The sequence below is a fragment of the Anguilla anguilla genome, chromosome 3 (assembly GCF_013347855.1).
Source record: "Anguilla anguilla isolate fAngAng1 chromosome 3, fAngAng1.pri, whole genome shotgun sequence".
Classification (NCBI taxonomy): Eukaryota; Metazoa; Chordata; class Actinopteri; order Anguilliformes; family Anguillidae; genus Anguilla; species Anguilla anguilla.
Window position 1 is genome coordinate 55,780,787 of NC_049203.1, and position 25,354 is coordinate 55,806,140.

A 25,354-nucleotide genomic window follows, 5' to 3' on the forward strand; every position below is an offset into this window, starting at 1 on the left:
CTCTTTTAAAGATGCTGCATTACAGCAGAGTTCCATCTTCGCAGTAATTTAAAATAATTGCTTAGCAAACATTGGAGTCAATTAAAGTATAGTGTTTTATTATGAGCTGATAATTAATGTGAAAACAATGCATTGAAATGTTTAGTTGGTAGGATAAGACTGGGCCATTTAATTAAGGAGACAAAAGCTTGCAAGCAAAGGCATGCTATGGTCCACGATCTCAGAAAGAATAGTATCTACATCCAATAAAAGTTACTGAGTTTTAAAATAAACAGTGCTGTTAAGGCACAATGTTAGCAAAATCTCATCTTTCCAACGCCACTCTAGGTCCATTCTCATCTTGACAACATCTGATGTGAGTGATTGTGGCCTGTAGCCACACCTCTATCATTTTAAATAGGGCATGCTATTCTGTTTGCTAAATTCCATGTGAAGTTGTGCACACATACCAGTATTCCCCCAAAAATATTTTTCTAAATATATTTACTTTTTCCCATCCATTTATGTCCAGATTAAACCTTTGCATGTGCAGATTCAAGCTCTGTATGAGTCATCACAAAAGCAGAATATTTAGGTACCTGGCTTGTGGCAAGAGATTGAGAAGAGAACTGCATTCACAGGGCTTAATGTTCTCTATTTCAAAATCTTTCACCAGCTCCCCAAACACTTACCCAGGGGAGGGCTGTTGCCGTTCCGCAGGGCTGGTTCCTGCACTGGGGGATTCTGGGAGAATGGATTTCAGGCTCATTCAGCTGTTGCAGGTGAAGATGGGCAGCCCACACCGCACAACTTCTCTGAGCCACCATCTGGATTTGTCCCATTTTCTTCCTTGGCCATTTCCTTGCTTTCATTTATTCTCCTACCAGTCAAAGACCCTCTGAGTGTTTTAAAATAGACCCTCACTTTTCTAATGGTGAGTCATAACATGTCTGTAGATAAATTCAGTCAGTTCATAGAGTTTATTCTGAAAGCAAAAGAAGGATTAACCTGCACAAAGAACACAATTACACCAGAGCTTAAAATAGCTTTGAGTCTTGTATCCAGAGGTAAAATGCACTACTGTTTTAATCAAAGTTAATTATGTATCAAACTGAATGCCATATGACATGAAAGAACTATGATCTGGTTATGACTGAAGGGTGTATTATTTTTAGAATCAGGAATCTCACCATTAACACTTTTACTAAGGGAAATACATGATTATTAAGAATACTAGCCGGCCAACACACTGTGTGTGTTCAGAGTAGATATATATCCACATGTTTTTTTTAGTTAATATTGAATTAAGATATATCAAATGGGGTACATCTTAGTGTACAGTTCATGAACTGGGAAACATTATTAAAATTCAGTGTGGCACATGTGTGCAGGAAGAATATGTCTCCAATATACAATCAGAGTTCCAGAGTTACAAATATGGCAATTATTGGTTCAAATATGATGTAGGGAGCAAGAGAAATAAACATTTATACAGCATATTAAATGCTTACTAGGGCTTTGGTTTTGTGGAGAAACAATTTGAATGCACAGTACTAAGAAAAAGAAAGGATCGTGCGATTGGCAAGAAAGAAGTGGTGATGTGTTTGTCATCACAGTCAATGTTACACACAATAACTGAAAATTCCCATGATTTTGTTCATTGTATCCTATTACAATTAAGGGATTAAAATTAGCATGTAATGTGGTACTGATGTAACTGTGTTTTAGTAAAACTGCGGTTGCTGCTTAGTGTTAACATGCATACTAGGGTATGTTTAATGAAGGAATTATTCTACAGTTACATCTACAGTGGTGCAGATAAATTATTTTATTCCTTATTCATTCCAAGATTATTTGCGTCGCTTTAATTGCAAAATTTTGTCTTGTGTGAAGCTGCCCAATGATCATGAAACAAGAAAAAGAAAAATAGCCAATTTGATTATATAGAATTTATTCAGTTAGCTTGGTGATTGCCTTTGATATAGGGGATTTTATGTATACAACACTGATAACAGGTCACCAAGTAACAAAATCTCTATATCTAAAATTAAAAAACAAAAAATAGAGAACATTTTTTCCTGTAACATTACAGCACCAAGCAGACAGCAGGTTTTAATGGGGCAGTTACGTACCAAGTACCAAAGCTTACAAATGGCTCTTGAAATTGCGGAAATTGACTTTATGACCATTTAGAGGGGTGCTTTCAAAAATTATCATGTGCAATGTGTGAACTGTTATGAAATTATATACCATTAACAACAAATACTTTATAATAAATTACATGAAATTACAAGCACGATAATATAGCTCGCTATATTATTAATAATTTGTTTTCAAGGCTACTGTGTATTGTGTACAAATTGCTCACATTTATTTTTCATTTTCTAGTAGACAAATTAATGATTTAAAGATGACATTAGCTATTCTTTGATAATTATAAATAAACTAGCTAATAATCTATTTATTCACATATATATTTTCTAGGTTTTCTGGAGAAAACAATTGAATGTACAATGCTACAAAAAAAGGACCATGTGACTTGCAAGGAAGTAGTGGAAATATGTTTTTAACAGCTGTAAATTGTATCTAAAAATGTCTCTCCATATTCGGTATATGGCTTTTGTATTACATTGAACAAATTTATAGGTAAACACCAGGGCCATGTTAGAGTAGCATTTTCTTTCAATTTCACAATTTCAACAATTATGTTCTTATCACATCACCTTTGTTCATTTAAAGGTATTTTTTATTTTTCCAGAAACTAAGTCAGATATACCTTGACCAGTATAGGTGGTCAACATACTGTTGCATGACTGCGTGTGTGTGTGTGTGTGTGTGTGCAAACTGGAATGGAATGAACCTTGCTTTTTCTAATTAGACCGAAGGGACATGTGTTTCAACTTCTGGGCATTTTGGAGTATTATTATTTTGTTGTGTGACTATAATTAGGAGAAAATTGTAAGGATGCGAGAATGGCAATGCAGCCAGGCTATACAATCACATTAAAACTACTGATAAAAGTTGCATTAAGATAAACATTTTAATTGGACTTTCCCTCTTCAGAAACAGTGGTGGGATAAAGCGTCAAGTGGAAAATTACAAAGATGGACATGAACATTAAACCCCAAGGTGGTCAAACAACCCAGTTTACATTTCAACAGAAATACACATTTCATTCACCGGATTCAAAGTGCATTTAATAGGGTCTCAACGGAGAAAGAGACAGGGGGAGGGACTTCAAACATAGAATGAACTCTCAGCTCTCCTGAGGTCTGAAGAGAAACCAAACAACTCAGAAGACATATTCTGTATATTAAAGAAAGGAACAGTATTACACAAAAATGAAATGACTTCTTACTAAATGTGTTTGCTTCCCAGTAAAACCTACTCTTTCATTTATTTGTTTGTACTTCTGCCATGAATTGTTACAGTGCAAAAGCAGCTATGCAGCTGGTAGGTGGCACAGTTTAAGTATAAAGTATAAGTACGTGTTACAGAAGACTGTGTTATAATGTCCCAACTGACACCACAATTCAGAATACAGTGCTCTTAATTACAATGATAATTACAATTAATTACAATTGATGTTCATCAAATAAAATGCACTTTTTACATCAATACAGAACATATTCCCAGTGCTTCTGAATACACCAACACATTTACATAGACTGGTTGCCTCCCCATTTGTAAAGGAAAACATTAATTGTAGCTGTCACACACTAGTAACTACCTGTGACTGACATGTGGTAGGGTATGTTGTGTCTATTTGGAGGGAGGGGTTTAGTGTTAAGAAAAGGACAATCTGGGATATAATTTTTCTTTTTAGGCTGTATTTTGATTTGAGAAAAAAGTATTGTATTTTTTTATTTAGGGTGGAGCCATCAATCTGAAGGGCGTGACTACTGTAATACAACTGCAACATGAGCTGTGTAAGTTTAAAAGATACATTTGAACATTAACTAATTTTCTTTGGAGAGCAAAAAAAAAGGTGTTTCCAAATGACTGACTGCTTGATGCAGTGTGGGTTTTGTGCAAATTTCAACTGTTTCCATTTGCTTCAGTGTGTAATAAAAGCCAGTAATTTTCTATTTTCCCAAACTGTCAACTTAGTGAAAAGGCTAAGGTTGATTGTTTTCATGAAGTTGACAGCCACATTCAAAAGTTACATAAATTCATGCTGGTGGAACCATAGCTATTGAAAGGGGTGTGTTGTTTTGCTCTGCATGTGACAAGCACTTATCTCTGATTGGTCACGACAAGAGGCCATCAGACTAATCAAAAGACAGCGATGTGCACTGTGTGCAAAGCAACAAGCAACATGCCCTTTTTTAAGTCTCGTGGAAACAGCTGAGAAACCCATTTTGCAGGAGCATGTTTTTTTTTCTCAAATCATAAACAGAAAACACGTAAGTGAAATCCCCCTCCTGAAAAACCTAAGAAAACATAAAATCTGATAGTTTCTTGTGTCATGCAGAACCTTTGATGCCATTAACATGCGTCCACTTGAAAACAAAACCTAGCATATAACTTAAATAATATCTGTCTCATACTTAAAATACCAATATTTAAATATATGATCTGTCATATTTACAATATGTACATGGTGTAGCTGCTAGTTTAAGATAATGGTTGTCAATACAGTTTTCCCACTGTCCCATTTTCTGGCAGGAGTCTGTAGTGTACTGGTCTTTCTGCTGGACATAAACTCAAATGGATTCTGTGTAGGATCTTTCAAACAGTACTGTCATGGCAACTTTCACAAAATTCCATTGTGTTGGGTTCTGCAAGTTTCTCAGAAACAAACATTTTAGATAAATAAATACATTTCAGAAACTTACCAGTCAAAACCTAAATCATTCCTTGATAGTGAGAAAAAAAATAATTAGTACAAGTTACTTTTCTTTCCTTCCTTAAACAGCAGCATAAGTTTGCCAGTTGCTCACAAGAACCAAAATATTAATTTAGAAAAAAATACCCATAATTTAGGAAATTCGTAGCACAAAGTTAATGACAAAGCCCACTACACAGGTCTCACAATGGTCACCCATTCATCCTTGACGGCAGTGTAGCGGCGTTATTTAAACAATTGATGGCCAGAATTTTGATGGCCAGAAATTTATCCAAGTATTTGTCAAAGTGATATCGCCCAAACACAATGCTCCACATCTGATTTCACATATGTCTTGAAATATGAATAATTATAAATTATGATTGTGACAAAGGAAGATGTATGTACACTGTAAATGCTCGGCATTAAATCAACTCTTACAGAGTGCATATGGTCCCAACTGGACTCACATGTTCTCTGTAAGAGTTGAACTAACACTGGGCATTGAACTGTGTAGACAGAGTCAATGTGCAGAGAGCAAATGTGAAACGTGTTTATTACTGTCTCGATAATTCAATTAAACATCACTAGTAAAATGCTAGAAGGCACTGTTAGATGGCATGTATGTCTTTAAATCTGGAATCTGATAGCATGCAGCAATGTTCAAATCTAAACCTGAGGTTTCCATTCGCTATGAGCAAAACCCAGTGCAATCACATCAGACACACCCTGCTTTGAGAATGCTTTCAAGAGCATCAGGATTGAAAAAACTTCTCATGGGATATGGAGGGAGTCATGATACACACTCACAAACCTAGAAACTTAGTATGTTTCCATATGCTTTCTACCTTTTTGAAATGATTTGAAATGATGAATTTCAACCAACCTCTAAGGATGCTATACTTATGAATTAGCGCTGTAAGTTATCACACTAACTTCTGCAGGGACATGACTTAATATCAGTTGTAATTCTATACCGGTGACCCTGTAAAAACTGAAAATATTTTTAATTGTCCACATTCATTTATGAGATTGTTACGTTATAATTTATGTACCGGTTGTGCATGCTGCAGTATGTTACATGTTAATGAAAATAAGTCAGTATCATGTTTTATGATCTTTGTCTGCAGTTTTGGCAGGTCAAGTACATGATAATCTGCACTGTATTGACATAAAAGATCTATTGACAGATTTCTTCTTGCCATTTTTCATGGGGTGTTGTTTATGGAGTATGGGGTGTGGACACGGGGTAGAAATGCCAATGAAGCAAACTGCTGAGCTTTAAGGAAGAAGAGACAACTGCCCCCAAAGGGCATGCTGGCTTTTGTGCACCAACAGCACAGAACAAATTCAGCATTTCAATTCAGTTCAAGGTCAAGTCCCTATTAGCCAATGAACCAACAACACAGTGGTCTTCTCTCGTCACATTTTGCTCTAGAACTTTCATTTGGATACCTGTGCATTTATCAGTTATGTTATTCTGGATTTACTGTATTACAGTGTACTTGTTTAGAAATATGTTTTTTTTTTCAAGTTGATAAAATGATGACACTTGGTGAGCACCATTAATGTAACTGCCTTTTCATAGCAATGATTGTTTTATGACACAAACGTCCATAAAATAACTAAAATGATTTAACAACTGATTTTGAAATTAATATGGTTATAAACCCTGTCACTTAGGGCCCTTCTGGGCTATATGATTTGAAAACGATTACAAATAATATTCTGAAAAGTTAAAATTGTTGCTCAAACTGAAAGTACTTTAACACATGCAACAAAAAAGTTACTCTGGTCCACAAGAAATAAATACCCTGTCAACAGCATTAAACTGGAGTTACCGATTCTGATTTCTTCCATCAACCAACAAAAATACCTTGGCATGTTATGTAACTGCAGGTGAACAGACTTAAACATGCAGCAATCAGGAGAACACAGGAATATAAATTTTGCCAGTCGAAACCCTGCTGAATGATTGGCCGGATAAACCAGCTTTCGTTGACAGAGGGTAACACTGGCAGACAGTGCAAAGCACAGGAACAATGATAAGAGAGACCACCTGACATGTCCACTGACATCACAGTGAACAAACAGGGTGGATCCTGTTATGGCACAACCAGTGAATGGTAGTTACTTATAGTTTTTTTTCTTCTTCCACTGAAGAGCATTTGTTTACTCAGTTTGTGCTCAAGAATATGGTACTCACTGTTAAATTCCAGTTTGAGGGTAAAGCCAAAACAATAAAATAACACAATCTTTACAAAGCAGGAGATTTGCAGGTGATTTGGTCAAATATGTAAATTCTTTCTCTTTTTGTACAGGATCAAATGATCAGGTGCTGTAGCTGTAGTAGTAGAAGTAGCAGGAGTAGTAGTAGTAGTAATAGTAGTACTAGAAGTAATACAGTAGTAGTTGCTGTAGAAGCAGTAGTACAAGTAACAGTGGTAGTAATTGTTGGCCGTCAGGCAAGATGGAATTTTGCAAATTGACAGCATTCCAAATGTCATTGGTCCTTTTTTCCTCTTTGTTTTTTTTTTTCTTTGTGTCTTAATAGATCATTTGTCATATAGTGCTTCTCAAAAAATAAGGTGGTCTTTCTAAAAATGTCCTCTAGAGTTCCTCTATTTTTTAAAAGGCGTTAACCTGCTGAAGTTCTGCCAGAAAGGAGACTGGCTCCTCCTGGGCTCATGAAATTCAAAGACCTGGGATTGTGAGCCATCCGGTACCATGTACTGTCCTGGGTTCATGGGGTCCTGGGGAGGTGGATATGAAGGGGGCATGGATCTGCTTTGGCCTACACCTGGGCAGAAGAGATGTAAGCACACAGAAACCAGCAAGAGCCAGGGGAAGAGGGGGGGAGGGGGGGGGGGAGGCGGATAGACCAAATGAATGCTGCCGTTAGTTCAGGGCAAAATGAGAAAAACGAAACCACCCATGCCACAACAAATGGACAAACATGAAAACTGATACGACACACATCGTCATCGTATCCACCGGGACCACACGCCATAGCTTTCATTGGACACCGGAGGTACGATGCACACATCGCTACATTTAAATGTCAACAGTTTTTTTAAACCATAGAGAAAAAAAAGGTCTTCTCAAGGGGTGATTTTATCCTCCCTCAGTGCACAAGTTAGGACATCAACAATGCTAAAATGAAGGTCGCAATGCAATCCAGTCATGTGAGCTTGCAAAAACCCAAGCTCTTAAGTCAATCAAGAACTGCAGACGCAGTGAAAAATTTGGGGAAATTAGTTAGGAACAGTTGTCTATTTGAATCTCAGATTTGTGTAGATTTACAATTACTACATGGGGCATTCATCTGACAGCAAAGGTAAATGTATATGAGCTTACTGACAACTGCATTAATGGCGGTCATAACCTAGCAAGATAATGACACTTTTTACAATTAATGTTTTGCTAAAGCCCTGTCCTGGAGAACATATAATTATTGTACACACCACTCAAGCTACTAGCAAGGGAATTGACCCAGCAGAAAAAGATTCATGTATGACCCTCTGTAGCTTGCTGTAGTACAGACTTTGCTAACCAGTCTGCACTGCTGAGCTCAAACAGAAATAGCACTTTCTATTAGTGCACCGTACCACACCATACCCCAAAACAAAGATTGCAGGCTCTTTTAAAAAATTCTATTGCCAAAATCATGCTGTACCCAGCTCAAGGATCTAAATTTAGGCTCCTTGATAGGTACTACACTACAGGTACTACTACCTAACATGAACCAATTAATTGCACTACCAATACTGCAGACCGTAAACTTGTCAAAAACTTTCACTGACATTGCATCACCAAAAGACTTTCTTTCTTTCATCACTTCAGATATATCTTATCTTCTTGTGGTGGTAAGCAAGAGAGTGGAGTTGAATCAATAAGTAATATGCTACAAGCAAAAGGGATGTTATAAACTAAATGAGAGCAATATACATGTGCATAACTTACCTCACAGCTTAGTTATAAAGTTGAATAAGTACTGTTTGAAAAAATAAAACAACAGGAATGATAGCAAGCTTTCTAGTTATCTGCTGCTTTACTTAGCTGGACACCGCCTCTAGTTACGCATTTCTACGAACATGTCCTTCATTGGAAACTTCGTACAGTACAATGGATAGGTTTTTCCATCACACAACCATTCCTTTTGTGTCCCATGACAATTTTATCTTTCAGTTTTTCACATAATCTTTGGACTTTATAAATAATACAATTTTATTTCCTAGCTAAGAATAAGAAGGAGGAGTAATCTGCAGGAAATGTTTTATCAATGAAGATGTGTTCTAAAGATCATTCTGAGAGTGATCCGAACAGTGTCTACTGTTATTGTTCACATTTATTTTTACAATAATAATTGTACTGTGGAAACTTTCATTCATCTGAACTGGATAAGTTATATAGTACATTTTGCAGGTATCGTTCCCAATGAAAAAGGGATCAATATAATTCTATAACTGAACCAAACTATATCTCAAGGAAACCTCAATTTGATGATTTTGTTGTTTTACATTAACATGTGGCCAACTGAAAAAAATTGTATGTGTAAAATACTACTACACACAATTAAAATATTTATTTATTTTCTTGAAACAAGAACAGAGTCTTAATCTTGATGGAGCCATTGAAAGATGAGCATTTTAAAAGTAATACAAAGGTAGGGTTTTAGGATGATGACCGGGGGTTAGGATTTTCCATGTCATTAGTTAAGTAGGGGTGCAGCCTACCTGTATTTGGACACATGCATGGTGAGATATCTGCGCATGGCTGCGGTAAGAAGGCTTCAAAACCTTAAGACTGAATTGCACTGACACATGCAAAGCACAACGAGGTCCCGGCAAATTGCATCGAGTCATACAAATATGACCAAATGCTTTGCGGCTGGATTGAATCACCCCCTTAGATACAGTAATGGCACAAGAGGGCAGATTTTAAGACTCCAGATTTTTTGTGGTAAATTACTGTATTCCTAGATTGTTTGGAAATCAACACTGCACTAAAGCCAATAACAGTTCAGAAGAACAGAAATTTTGATAATTAAAAAGCTGGAATAAAAAAATATATGACAAAAGTTGCCATGGCATCTTGGTAAATACAGCATTCCTTTGATTTTAGATTTTATTACATTTCTTGATCATATTATTTCCACATTGATTGTTTCCACAATTCCTCCATTTACATTTTCCATTTAGATTTTATATTACACATGTGCATAAGTCATATCAAAGTACATTAACTCAAATGTTATAATGATTGAACCAACAACATTACAGTGATGTTTTGGCTTTTTTTTCTCTGAGCTAAACAGTATCCATGGGTTTATACTTCTTTCAGACAGAAATCACTGATTAAGAGCAGGCTCTACTCTGGCAATGAAAATTGCCCTGTCAACAGCTGCCATGGCATCTTATAGAGTAATTTATACTCTACTTAATGCTCTAAAAAATATACCTTTATAATTTTCATACCATGTCCATATAAATTGTCCATCTTTCTCAAGATGATATCTACAAACGAATCTGAAAATTTAAAAGAATACTTCACCTTGTGTTGCCCATATATAAATAATTAAACACATATTTCATAATAATAACAAACTGCCCTAACAGACATTCCAGCAGAGTGGAATCAGACACCACATCAGCAGTCATGAAACAAACAACACAACAGTGTTAGAGATTCATTGTATAAGCATTGCTATTACTATTACAATTTCTATTATTACACCTTGCTTTCCATTAACAATATAAGATGAAAGAAAATGGAAAACACAAGGAAATACCACAGATGGGAGCAAGGCCCTTTTCCCCACTTTACAAGTCTTTTTAAACGTCATTGAAACAGAACATGCTGCAGGCCAACATTGCATTCTTTACGAATAAACAGGTCCGTGAGGTCCTTCAGTCTTTTCATTGCTGTTTCATTGATTTAAATGTTAAGATGAAAAGCATACTGTTAATGGGCTGGAATGTCACCCGAGTGCTCAACTGTATGAAGAGGAGAATGGCACCCTAGGCCTTTTTAAAATTCTCATAATCTTCAGTAATTCTCTAAAATGAAATAATAATAAAATGTTAAATTGAAGTAAGTTTGCATTGTAATATAACATGTCTAACATGTCTGGGTTACTGTATATACTGTAAGCTTATACTCGTTTTAAAACAAAAAATAATATAAGCTCATATACAGTAATCTGAGGAGTGTATTTGGTCGTACACGGCAAGCATGTACAGTGCAGTAAACCATCTTCAGCACACAGCTTTAAAAGAGGTTGTCACAGCATTTCCAAGCTCACAGATTCACACAGTTCGCTTCTTTCAGAAAACAAAAATAAGAGCTACCTTGATACATGACTGTTGTAAGAGAAGCTTTGAGACAGTCTTCTAAGTAGCACAACCCTGGTGGATTTGCTCCCTGGATGCTTTTTAAATAAAGGTTATCACCAAAAACACCAAAAAGGAATTTGTGATTCAAAAGACACATTGGATGCCTCTAAAGTCACTTGTACTCCTGAATAGATGGCAGAAAAGAAATGAGCTATCTCCCTTTTCCCTGTCACAGAAACAGCAGTGATGAGACTTGAAGACGATAATTTGAGTGAGATCAGAGAAAGTTTTTGGGGATCACCTGGTGTCTCTTTGTTGCCTCACCTTTCTGTTTGGTCACTTTCCGTACAGTCATGGCAGCCTGCCGCTTCTGGTACTCAGATATTTCAAAGCCTGAAAAGAAAAAAATGTCTGGTGAAAAACATCGAAAGGCATACCTGCACCTCCATATTGATAAAGCAAAACATGTCCTACTGCATTCAAAACAAAGAAAGTATTATTCTAGGTAGCTACATAAAAAATGCTATTATTTCACTGTATTTATCCTTTCAAGACAATTTGGAAAATAAAAATGCTTGTCTTTCCCGAATTATCTTTCACACACTATCTGTTAGTTACCGTAATATTGAGAGAAGTTTCACAAACTCGACAATAGGTAAAGCTAAAATGAAAGGTTTTAGCACTCAACAGCAAAATGCAATGTTTGGTTCAAATCAGAGAGCTGCTGACAGCATGGCAGCTCTGTTCAGGTTTTGGTTTGTGACACTACGTTCAGTGCAACTACATGGATGTAGTGTGTGTGAAGGAAAGCAGGCCATGGCTCGCTTACCTATTTTTTCATCTTCGTGCACCATCTTGCGCTCTTCATGAAAAGCTCTGAGCCACCGAATCTTTTCCTCAAGCTTCTTGGCGAGGAAGAGGTGCACCTCCTCCGTGTCCTTGTTTTGCAGCTTGAATGCATTTTTCACGCTGACGTTGAAGTCCTCGTCCCGGCCCTCGTCTGCATCGACCACCTCGTACCGGTCCATGTCGATGCGGCCCTTGTAGTACAGGATGTCTCTGCGTATCAAGTCCTGCGGGTGGAAACACCAACCATGTTAATGTTAACACCAACATGTTAAACTGAGCGAGACTGCATCGCTATCACCTGAGCCTGTACTTCTCCTTCTCTTTAAATGTGCTGATTTGTGTTCAAATGGTCTATTGTGCCCTTGGGTTCTGAACAGATAGATGGCATTTGCCTCATACTGTCCTACCCAATTAATCATATCTCACACAATACTCAAAATAAACCATTCTAGAGACATCAAAAATCACCATTCTTCAGAATACAGTAAATGATATTGCAACAGATTCTCTTTCCCATTCTACTTTACAACTACATTTTTTCCAAATATTTTTTGTCCACTTCATTAATGAAAATATGTTTTTAATGATTTGTGATTAATTTCAGTTACCTTTAAAAAAAAAAGTCCAGTCCTAAAATGTCCTAAAGCTTTTTAATCTTATACAGTATATCAGCACTCATTCCAGTAGCCTGCATTATCACTTTGGGGCAGCACAGATGAATATAAAATGGTCTCTCCTCTGAAGCGCATGGGGTCAACCTCTTACCACACAGGCATGAGTCCCCTGCAGGGCCACTGGCTACAATAGGCACTGGCATGGTCTGGATTTGACACCATGCACTAGAACAGTGTTTTAAAGTGATGAGCCACCCAGCAGCCTATGCTACGGCTTTTAAAAAACAAGTAATGGAGAAAAGAAATAGAGCATTCAAAGCCAATGATTGGCGGCAATTATATTATCATTCAGATTAAATTCAACCCTCAGTCATAATCACATAATCACCTCACTTCCACTCAGATACTTACCAGAATTATCAGAGACAGGAATGCCTGCCATAATCTATATTAAAAGTCCCAAACTTGTTCATTGCATGAGATTAAAATGCAAAAGACAGAATATTAGTTTAGGCCAATTATCAAACTGAAGTCTACTGACAAGACTGCAGTAGTCATCTCCTTAATTAATTTTTTTTTAATCAGGCACATTGTTGCATGGCACTGGATGCTTATGGGAAAACTGTTCAGATATCTTAAATTTATGCATGAGAAAATGAGGAGCTTCAAACAGATGTGCTTGTAGAGTAATTAAACCAATCATGATGCACCGTGACAAAAATAAAGAGCCCATCAAAATTTCTTGTCAAACTTTGTCCACACACTTGGTATGTTTTTTTTTTTTTTTTTGGTCAGTGCATTTTGGCTGCAAAAGAATAAACCAATATGAATGCAAAAACAAAAACAAATAAAATCTTTATTTATCTAATTCATAATTATTACTATAAAACAGAAATATCATTATTATATTTGGTTGGATAATGTACTATACTGTAGGTAACCATTTAATACAGTGAATTACACACACACATTAAAAATGAATGGGTCAAAAGATTACCATTCCAAGAAATGTTATGTAATGGTAAGAGCTCTCAGTTTCAGAAGGACCATATGAGCAGTTTTCATTTCCATAACCATCATGCGCGTAGAGAGACTCCGTGTTTCCCCATTAACAGCACCTAGGCAGCCAGGCAAGCTTATATAATGTTATTTACATGAGCACACTCCTCTAGTCAAAGCAGTGGAGCAGCTGTTTCTAAAAAGTGCACAGGAGACCCGGCATCTCTCCTTGCTGATCACGCAGCAATAGGAATAAGAGGAAGACGAAAGAGAGGAACAAACAGCCTTGTTTAAAAGACTGCGGGGTGCTCATTATACCACTGCCGCTGCTAAGTCAGAAACAAACTGAAGAACAAAGACTTGTGCGGTAAATAATTAAGGATGTCCAACAGACATTAACTGGCAAAAAATTGCCCAATGCATTGGGGACCTGATTAAGACATGCCAAGTTTTATAATAATAAGAATTATTATTATTATTATTATTATTATTATTATTATTATTATTATTATGTTATCTGTTATACACTCTTTAGTTCTGCCCTGGATTTTTCATGGTGTGTGTTTAACATAGTCTCACATTTTTTGTCTGTTCTTTAGCACATGCCTTTGTCCAGAGCTATTTACATTTTTGCAGATTGCATTCACACAGCATTTACTCATTATCTTTATCGAGGGAATTCTGATGAAGTATAATGTCTTGGTCAATGATACAATTACAGTACCCCTCTGCAACTGAGAGATAAATATTATATTTGACACCTCCAGTTACCTCACCACTATGCCACGCAGCACACCCAATAAATTCATGTGAACCAATCACAGTCAGTAATAATTTCCCCAAAAGGCATTCTGTCTCCATGATGAATAAGTACTATTAAGTCATCACAAAAAATATGATCTGGGAAAGACCTCTAGCATCATCAACAGAGAATTAATTATTTAGCCAATTGGTGTGGGGTAGCCAGAGCCTGACAGGGAGCCAGAAAGCTCCCACTGTTTGTGATAAGTGCCACATGGTGTGTAATGACCACAATGAGCCAGGACCATAGTTTAATCTGTAACATTGTACAGGATGTCATTGCATTAGTGCATGAGTTGTGAGGAAGCGATATTATGTGTACAGAGGGAATACAGTACTTACCTACAAAATACCACTTCCACTTGGAGGTATCCCTTCCAAATAACACCACTGGATTGCTATTCATCCAGTTTGGGCAATTTGGCAATGTTTGCAGAACACCCTTGCATCTTTAAGCATAATGGTAACATGATGTCTGGCAGGGCTATTCCATTAGCACCTCTTAACTCTCTAGTTCAGGCAGTGAACTGGAGAGTTAAGAGTCAAGCAGTTGCAATCAAAAATACTCCATCATTTTAAAAAGAATTGTAGCTAGATGGGGTCTTTTAATTCTTCTGAATTTCCCAGTTACGCAACCTTTGAGAGACATTTTCATATTATAGAGCATGCTATTCATATGCATAACTCCAGCAGGCAGCACACATATGGTGATCCTTATTTTTGCTCTTGACGGGCATGCTGATCTCTGTCATCCCAATGCGAATACAAAACGCATTTATGTCATCCAGTACGAAGGCATGATATCTTAACTCTCCAGACTCCTGGGTCCAGAGTGAACAGTCTCTTTATATATAAATACATATATCCTGTTCTCTAGGGCCAGGATATATTTTCCCTGTACATTCCTGTGAAAAAAGAAGAAGGCGTAAAGTGAAGCTAACCTTTTTACATAGGACCATTTGGTGGTCAAACAGGAAGAAGACTCTTTGTTGACTCCTCCCATATGGTTGGTAAATCCATGACATCTCACCAGTGTAAATCAGCTCTGAGCTCCTGTCCAAAATGTCGTCCCCCTACACAGGTTAAAAATAATTAATTCATTAATTCATTCATTAATTAAGGTAAAACAGACAATAAAGCCCTTTACAGCTGAGTCATCTAAGCAAGATTTTAAAAATCTAATTTCTATTCTAATCTATAATAATCCATTTTCTTAAATTAAGAAATTATGTATGCTATTGCTTCATACCTCTTCAAAATACATGACTTTTGAAAAACTGTGATTTAAGTTATGCAATTTGTAAGTGGCAAAAGAGCAACACAAAACAGTTTCCTGGCTGAGTGGGTGCTCTGGGCGTCCTCTTTTATGATTTAAGCTCAGTGTATTCAGCGATTTCATTATGTAATGGACTGCATGATGGTGAATGACGCTCAAGCTACAACATATTCTGTAAGTCAGGTTTAATAAGGACACTTACAAAATGTGAATAACCCAAAATAAAACCAATTGTATGCTGCCAAAACATAACACACTGAACACCATGCACGGCATGTACTGTAAATTATCTTATCCAATCACGCTGCAATGTGCATTCACTTACAGTGAGCTCCATAACATTTGGGACAAAGACATATTTTTTCTTAATTTGCGTCAGTACTCATTCTCAGATTTTATTTAAAGGCATTTTTACACACTTTTTGTGTAAATTGCAATGGGCTTGCTGCAGGCATGTAGAATATGCAGAAAGACTTTCTTTCCATAACTGAACTCTAAAGCATTACTAAATGAATTCACCATTTTCGGCATTTCGATGACAAAACCACGTAGGTGTATTTTCCTACACACACCGCACATGAAAAACAAAAACTTTCAGCTGATCTGATTCAGAGATCAAAAGGCAAGCCAGAACTTTTTTATTCAAGCCTTAAGCTAGGGCCATCCTTCCCTGTGTGTTTGGTATACTATTTTAAAGAAATATAAAAAAAAACAGAAAGGGTAATTAGCGCTGAGAAGAACTGTTTGATTCGGGGGGAGGCAGCTCCCTTTCTGCGGAGGGTTCGGGAAGTGAGGTATGCTGGGAGGCAGCCGCAAGCTTCCACTTTGATCAAACAGAACTGATAATGCGAGGGTTTCACTTCCTCCAGCAAACACAGGCATCTGCTGCCACACTAAGAAAAACACAAATTTCATTAAAAATTCAATTTATCCACTTTGGGCTTCATGACACGTCTTTATAACCAGGGCTAAAAGATGCATAGAACTACTATAAGCTAAAATTTACCCAGTTTAAAACCAGTTACATGACCTTGCTATAACTCACAGCCACTGTGAATCTTCAACACCAACTATAAAAATTTATGATCTTCAAACACCATCCCACCTGGCCAGCACCCAGTTGGACAAAGTAGATGACCATCACCTTTCAGCATGGACTGACTGACTATCATTGTCAGCTGTCTTGCAATGAGAAACAGTGGTCAAATTAGACTATCATAAATATTTCAAGACACATTCATTTACTTAATCTTCTTAATAATTACGCCCCACCCTCTGAGCACAAAATTTAATGTTCTATGACATTATTTATTAGAGAATAATTTATATTATTTTGCTTCAATGAATAGGAAAATGATGTTGATGTTGTGATGCTATGAATTTCTTTTGCATGCTGCATTTTACAGTTGACTCACAGGTATTAATTTTGCACTGATTACAGGGTGTTGATACGTGAGTAGTTTTGATAATAGCATAATAGCACAGTTTTACATTGACACAACATTTAGAAAAATGTGCAATCTTAAAAAAAATATATATGACAAGTTAGACAAATAATCAAGTAAGTACATGTAAATAAATGCCATAATTAGTGTGGCTTTATTCCCTCGCGAGGCTTATCTAAGGGATAAACGCCACCGTTGCCTGCCCGATCAGGGCAAGTGATTGATGTTGTTATCCACCATGGACAGCTTTCCAATGCAGGACTCATGATCGGCACTCATTGGAAAGGTCACCTTCAACCTCTGTTTGAGTGCAGTGTGTGTGCCTGTGTGTGTGTGTGTGTGTGTGTGTGTGTGCGCGCGCATGTGTGTGCTTTGTAATCGGCTCACGTGTTTTCCCATGTCGGCTGAAGTCACACACCACTGGTGCCAGAGGGAGATAGGGCATCTGTTTCAAATGTTTTAGCATAAATTAATCAGTTACTGAGCATTGTGCATTCTAAGACTACCACGGGTTCCAGCAAAGGCACTTTTTTTTTCGTCCTTCATATCCATATATAGACTCTGCAGTAAGAAGCTGAGAAGGTCTGTGTTCTTTAGACAGCATGCAGAGATTCCGGAGCCACTTTAAACAAACACAGAGAAGTGCAGCTGAAGGGACGTGACTCACTGTGAATGTGATTCCCTGTCTTCCTTATTTGTACCATAACATTTGTATTTCCAGAACTTTTATTTTAATTGCTGAGGACATCTAAGGGCTTCGGCTTACAGCGAGTGTGAATCCCATACACACGCACACACACAGACGCATACACAAACTATACTAATTCCCTGCTGGCTGCAAAATAATCAAAGCAGAAATCATAAATCTCATCAACTCATTATGTACTGGGTCGACATCTGTAACCATAGACAAATACAACATTGTGAACATAAAACCATCATTAGGAATAATATGATGATACAAAATAGGAGGCAATGGGAATATTCTAAATATTTCCAATGAAAGTATTTTCAGTCCTTGTTGGCTTGTTACAATAATCAGATAAGGTTGATTGCAGAGGTGTGCATGTGTGTGTGTGTGTGTTTGCGTGCGCGCCTGCGTGCGTGTGTGTCTGGGTGTGAGCTTGTGTGGATGTGTTTGTGTATGCAGTATCTACTGGCCTGGGATGCCACAGGCATGCCATGTGGGAATTTCATGCTGATATTTGAGACAAGAATGTGCCCAGTTTGCCTTGGGAAGTTTTCTGCAGATGGCATCACAATCTTTAGTGCTTCTTGCATTAACCACCAGGTGGCATATATAATCACAACAATAAGTGCATGCGTGTGTGTGTGTGTGTGTTTGTGTGTGTGTGCATGCGTGTGTGTGTGTGTGTGTGTGTGTGTGAGACCACTCTCCACTCAGGCGTACTGTCTTCACAACCCTCTCTGCGAACCAATCGTAGGCGAGAGACACAGAGCCGTGACAGCGTCCCAAACAGAAGTGCTGGCCTAAATGCACATGCACATTGTGATCCTGAAGGCATGTGAAATTACTTCATGCTGATGACGCATTTACAGCCCAGCAATGTTAGGAAATGCAAGGCATCGTGGGTAGTATCTCCTGGCCTATAAAATAATTCTGCAACCTCTGGCTTTTTCAAGCCGATTCAATTAAAACACCCCTTAGGGTAAAAGCTTCCACACCATTATGATGTAACCAAATGTGCTTTGAAAGCTGGTGTTCTTCGCAAAATCATAGCTGGGCTGGGTGCCGCAACACCTGGCTTCTGAATGCAATGAAATGCGACATTGTTTTCTCTATCCTCACCTTAATAACTTCGCCACTATTGCGTTTGTTGTTGTGTTGGTTCTGTTGTTTTAAAACCTGTCTTAATGGAAAGATGGTTTGGAATTTGATTCTTTATTCAAGCTTCAAGAAAAAATTAGGATGAAACATGCATCTGTCCTACCTTTCCTCTGAGATAATTATATCTATATGCCTGTAGTTTTTCATTTTATTCAGAAAATGGAAATAAGCAAACTCTTATGATGTAATAATTATCATTATCAACATCATGACCATCATACCTTCTGTTTCATCAATTTGTTCGCCTGGCTATTGTGTATGATGTCGCACATCCCCATTAAACGTTTTCTTAGATTTTCTGAGAACTTTGATTAAGAATTTACCAGGCACATATCATAATAAATAGGGAGGAATAAATAGGTTAAGTGATCACATCCAATTATCCATCCATTATCTATACCTGCTTATAGGGGCTGGAACCTATCCCAGCATGCACTGGGCGAGAGGCAGGAATACACCCTGGACAGGTCGCCAATCTATTCATTCCAATCAATCCATCCTTTCACCCACACACTCATACCTGTGGGCAATTTAGAGCCTCCATGCCTACCTGCATGTCTTTGGACTGTGGGAGGAAACTGGAGTACTCAGAGGAAACCCACGCAGACACAGGAAGAATATGCAAACTCCACGAGGCGAGTAGTGCCGCTGTGAGGCGGCAGTGCTCCCCACGGCACCACCGTGCCGCCCCCAATGAGACACAGCGAACCATAATTGAGTCGGGCCGACACCCCAGATCCCTACCTCCCAGTCCAGGACGGAGGCTTGCCACTGCGCAATCTTATCGATGTTCTCCAGCCTCCTCTTCCTCTCGTTGATCTGCTGGGTGACATTCCTCATGACAGCCAGGGCTGCGGCCACATAGCGGTAGTCACTGGAGAAGTGGGGACACACAGCTCGAGTCAATCCATGGATTCCCAATATCCCATCTGGTCGTACCCCCCCCCCCCCCTTGACCATTCCTTATCACCCTGTGGCATAAATAATAACCACGATGCATAAAACACAGGAACAGCATTTGGTTGGACGTCCCATAAATCTGCCTTTAAAGTCAAATTCACTTGCCCGTGGATTCAATGATTCAATCAAAATGGCCTTCATCTTACATGAAAGTGGTACTCAGCCATCTTACCACGTCATAAATTGAATATTGATTTGTTAATCTTAGAACACAGACATCAATGTGTGTATTAGGTACATCCAACTCAGCACTTCCACTGCAGCTCATCTGGACCTTTTTTGCTGTATTTTATTTTGCTTATTTGGTCCAAATTCTCACTTCCTATTTATATGCTATGCACATGTCATAAACTGATGATTCTCGTATGATGTCAATTCAGCAATAGAGTACAGGTCACGTTATTCATAAAGCAGCACTTGGACCATGGAAGTTGATAACCCATTCCCCACATGCCTCAGCACTGGAGCAGGTTTTTCATTGTATATACTACAGCAAAATTATTCCTCATCAGCAGGTATTAGTGTTGACATTTTCTACTGAGGTTGTGCTTGAAATACAATCATTCAAGAACAATATCATGCATAAGATAAAATAAAATAATAATTACCTTTCGCAATCTAATGTCAATGTGTTGCATAAGTCATACAAGGTGAACAAAGATTTTCTGACATACCGGTGCTCTCCACCCCAAAATGATTCCCCTCACCGGACTTCCCCGGTAACAGAGAGTCAAATTTCACAGCATATTTAGAGATGAGACAAGGTTAAGCATTAGGAAGACATTTTACTTAAGACATCAGCTAAGGAGATAAGCTGATGTTTCGTAAAAATGGCTATTTTAAAAACAAGCACAGTAAAAAAGCACAAAGTTGAATATTCAGTGAATAACGTTAATTTTAGGGTTCCATGATGCGTAGTTTGATTGGTTTCACTCCCACCTCTGAGAGACGATGGATGATTCAATATTACATTCAGGCCTAGGATTCCCTACAGGGTGACAAAGCGCAGCTCTTTTAAGCATTACTCACTGGGTAACCACGGCAACCTACCACATCACTTCCTGCAGAGAATCCTAGGGGAGGCTAAATCCACAGAGGGAGGGCTATTCTGAAACGCATTAGGTAGGTAAAATGAAGGCACAAAAAAATTCATCGAGCGGCATTGTTAAGACATGCTCCTGAAATATCGGGCCGGATATTTGATGATCGCTTTAGGCCACTGTGTTCATCTGGTGAAGATATCAAGGAGACTGTCTATGGCAACAACAGAGAGAGGCCAAATCGCAGCACAAACACCTCCGTGAATAGCACACCGTTTCTGGCTGCTGCTCACAATTTTATGCTTTAAGAAGGCACAGGGCTATTGAAATATGATTAGATGTGACAACGGGAAATTGAGTCTGATAGGATTTAATTGGGAGGCATTATTTCTGCTGCTCAAACTGGAGACTGGAAAAAAAATTCTTTCATTTTTTGTACTTATTTATTAATTTATTTATTTTCAATTATAGTCTTTGGTGAAAACAGGCTAAAGATATCTGACATATCATTATTGAAATCAGGAGCCCATAATCAACTAAAGCCACATATGTCATCAAAGCCATAGCTGTTCCGAAATAACCCTGTAGAGCCACAGGAGCAACGTTTCTTCTTCTTCTTCTTCTTCTTCTTCCTCTTCTTCTTATTCTTTGTCTTCTTTTTCTACTCTACTCCTACTCTACTTGATGAAAAATGTGTTTGAAGTGCAAGTCGAAGTTAGAGACACACGGTGACTGAATCCACGGAAATGGCATCCAGCTTTTCCAGCAATATTGAACAAAATATTTCTGACATTCAAGCATACACATTTAAATAAAATTACAAAGAAGACATACAGTCCAATAATTTCATAAATATAACGTTTTTTGGCCAAAGGAAAACAATCAAAAGTATTGTGCAAATTATTGAGACAAGTGTAACAAAATGATACCTCATATATTAGATAAAGACACACATATATATATATATATATATATATATATTATTTTGAAATGACCTCATTCTGAAGGTTTAATTTGAAGCTTCACTCAATAACACAGCATTTATTTGTAATTCAAAGTTGAGGACAAAAATTAAACAAATCTCGGCCAAAGACCATTCCAGAATCCCCAGCAATATTGAAAGAGATATTATATTACTGACATTGAAGCCTATAAAAATAAATCAAATTACAGGGGTGATATTACACTACAATCTCATTTAACAGAAATAATACTGTTTGGCCAAGGGCAGATAATCAAATCATGGGCAATTTTGATCAAGAGAAACAAAATGATGCACCGGGCATTGTGCTTATTTCCCACTGCTTCCGGGGATTACTTTAATCATTTTAGTTTGAAGTCATAATTTGAAGTTTCACTTAATAACAAAAAGTTTACTCCCTAATGAAAGTAATAATGAAAATAAATAAATAAATTCTAGATGCAACAGTGGCCGTTACAAAGCCTGCCCTGGTAATTAACAGAATGTGAAGCTACATTGATTAATCATGTATTTGATTAATCATGTATTAAAATGTATTTGAATTTCAATAAACTATCAAAATGATTGATTAAGCACTACATTCGCTGATATTCTGTACAAAACTTAAATGCCAGTCTGACAAAATAAACAGAGTAAGCTCAACTGAAACTCAAGTTATAACTCAATTAAACACAATAAAAACGATCAGTAGGTACTTGAACATATTATGTTGCCCGACTCAAAAGCAAACACTGACTGACAGAATTATGTGCACTTACCTTTTTTAACCAGAGCCTCGTGTAGTAATGGGATACTGTTATGCAGCGATGGGGCAGTGCATACAGATGAAGATTAATGACTGAAATGGGAAATCTGTCCTTTCTGAGTCATGAAGCGATGTCATTTCACTTTACCTGCTCAATGACACCACTGGCTGCATCCATTAAGAGGCACCTAGGGCAGTTCCCGCAAGAAAATGAGACCCAGGAAGAGTGTCTGGTTGGACATACCAAAGCACTAATAATAAGTGATCTCCCCCCACGCAGTGGGACCTGCTCAGTAAATCCCACTAAACACTGTCCCTGGGGTTCATTTTCAAACAAGCGTCAACTTTTTTTTAATCTCCCTCCATACATCTGTCTCCAGCTTCAAATTTGACTTTAAAGGACGATCGTAGGCAGAACTCCGCAGAACAGCCCTGGGTGCCCTTTAATGGCGGTGAAGGCCGGCTCGGCGCTGTAGTACACTGTACCTATGCTCCTGGGCAGTGTACTTCAGCAGCTCGGCCAGCTGAAGCGGGTACTTGCAGATCTTCTGCACGGGCGTCAGCAGGAAGCCGTCGATGGCGATGTCGATCATCTGCTGCAGGAGCCGGCAGGCCTCAAAGAAGTGCTGGTAGCGCCCGTCCTTCATCAGCTTGGACAGCTCCATGCAGGCGTCCAGGTGGTTGTTGCAGTACTCCGAGTAGATCCAGAAACCGTCTTGCTGTGTGACACAAATGAGACGGACGAGTTGGCGGGACTGGAGCAGCAGGAGGTAACCTCATATCACAGTAGTCTATCTGAACCTAGACATTGCACCATAGCAGAGATAAACACAAGCGAGATGCTGACATATACTGTACAGCAAAGTGCATTGGCTATGACAGGAATCGATGGAGGTTACAGTTATATCATACAATGCCTTGGTCAGACCTGATCTAGAGTACTGTGTCCAGTTTTGCACATCACACAATATAGGCTGATATATAGCTACTGAAATACTAGATTGTTTCCAGATGTTAAGGCATGTCTACCTGTGCTATCAGAAAGAAGGTACTTTTCACAGGTATTTTAGTAGGGTAATACATATCAGAAGCAGAGACATTTGGTTTGTTCAAACCAGCCTTGACACAGTGATCAAAACTTTCGGGAGGCAAAATGAGGAATGTAGATTGGCTGAATGACCTTCTGTCATCACCAAACAGTCTTCTGGGCTTATATGAGGGATTTTTAAGGAACTGTGCAGGTTGTATAGAATGGCCACAGGTGCCACAGGTAATGAAACCAACGTTCCTACGAGCACAATTGGCAAGTGTTCGCGGGTAGGAAGCCGGTGAGGGTATGAGTCCTGATCGATACATTAGCGACTCCTACTGGTTGGTCGGGGCGCCTGTTCAGCAGGGAGGGGATCTGGGGGAGATAGCGTGAACCTCCACACGCGTTACGCTCTCCCAGTGAAACTCCTCACTGTCAGGTGAAAAGAAATGGCTGGCAACTCCACGTGTATCGGAGGAGGCATGTGGTAGTCTACACCCACCCCAAACCGACAGAGGATAGCGCATCAACCAGGACCGTGATACACACAGGGAATTGGTATAACGACTAAATTGGGAAGAAAATGGGAGAAAAATGGCAACAACAAAAAAAGAAATTGTTCAAATGCATTATAAAATTAAACCATGATGCAATCCCAACCACCTTTGCATAAAACTGCACATCTAAGCACATCTCCCTATTGCTGCATTTTTGATAGCATTCAGAGGGCCCTATATTAAGCAATCTGTCCATTTTAGACTTTAACCATACAAGATTGGAGGAATTGGGTATAATGGAAAAAAGACCAAACACTCAGCTCCTGGACCCCACAGGAAAGAGGGGTATTATACATCCCTGATGATTCACATGTATATGTAAGTACAACGCATCTGCTGGTCCTTTAAACTGGCACAGGGCCCAAAGCCCTGTTTGACTAATCAATTCCCCAGCCACCAGTCTTCCCCAGCTCCAAGGTAATGTGCAGACAAAATGTCACTCCACTTACTCCAGAACTCTTTCATAGCTTCTCACTTTAACACAAGAGATGCATTACTATTACAACAACAACACTATATGAGCATTTTCTAAGGGTAGTAAATTAGCAATCTAATTTTGCCCTAGATTCTCCTGATTCGGGCCTGCACTCAATTAACATTTATCCTTAATTAACTTAAATATCAAAACAAGCATTTCAGCAGTTGCCAACATGAATTCACAAAACTGTGTTTGTAATGAAAAACAGGAACACTTGCTTTTAATCTTGTGCCAGTTTTTTTTCCCCCTTTAGTCAAGGATCTAAGTACTTGCACCTGACTGCAAATGTTTTGATGACATTAATTTCCGGACACTTCAAAAAATTAGCTCATAACATCTGAGCCTGCAGAAAATGTATTTCAACAGCACAAATTCAACAATATGAAAGATAACTGAATTCTATTTAAAGGTATCCATGAAGTAAACAATGCAAAAGCCAATACAAATGCCCATCATTCATCTATTCAGCACCGTGCTGATTTATACAGTTAAGCAAGATCATCCAAAAGACACACTGTCACAGAGTTATAAAGCCTAGTTAAGAGGTGGAGATCCAGGACTTGACAAATACTCTGTAATGTCTTGTG

General features: G+C 38.2%; 1 protein-coding gene across 13 annotated transcripts in view; it reads right to left on the reverse strand.

Moving 5' to 3' along the window:
• Positions 1 to 3,005: 3,005 nt before the first annotated feature.
• Positions 3,006 to 25,354, reverse strand: part of LOC118222197 (rho guanine nucleotide exchange factor 9) — a 77,032-nt gene continuing 54,683 nt past the window's right edge. For 7 of the 13 annotated variants that reach the window (XM_035407581.1, XM_035407583.1, XM_035407592.1 and 4 more), the window contains 7 exons: positions 23,189 to 23,421; positions 19,720 to 19,849; positions 15,347 to 15,478; positions 11,972 to 12,215; positions 11,467 to 11,535; positions 10,285 to 10,335; positions 3,006 to 7,607 (listed from right to left, as the gene is read on the reverse strand). In XM_035407581.1, coding sequence (XP_035263472.1) covers positions 7,429 to 7,607; positions 10,285 to 10,335; positions 11,467 to 11,535; positions 11,972 to 12,215; positions 15,347 to 15,478; positions 19,720 to 19,849; positions 23,189 to 23,421 — 1,038 coding nt within the window. In that variant the 3' untranslated portion in view covers positions 3,006 to 7,428. Of the gene's footprint in view, positions 7,608 to 10,267; positions 10,336 to 11,443; positions 11,536 to 11,971; positions 12,216 to 15,346; positions 15,479 to 19,719; positions 19,850 to 23,188; positions 23,422 to 25,354 lie in introns of all 13 variants that reach the window. The other 6 variants (XR_004764244.1, XM_035407586.1, XM_035407587.1 and 3 more) reach the window with 6 other exon arrangements.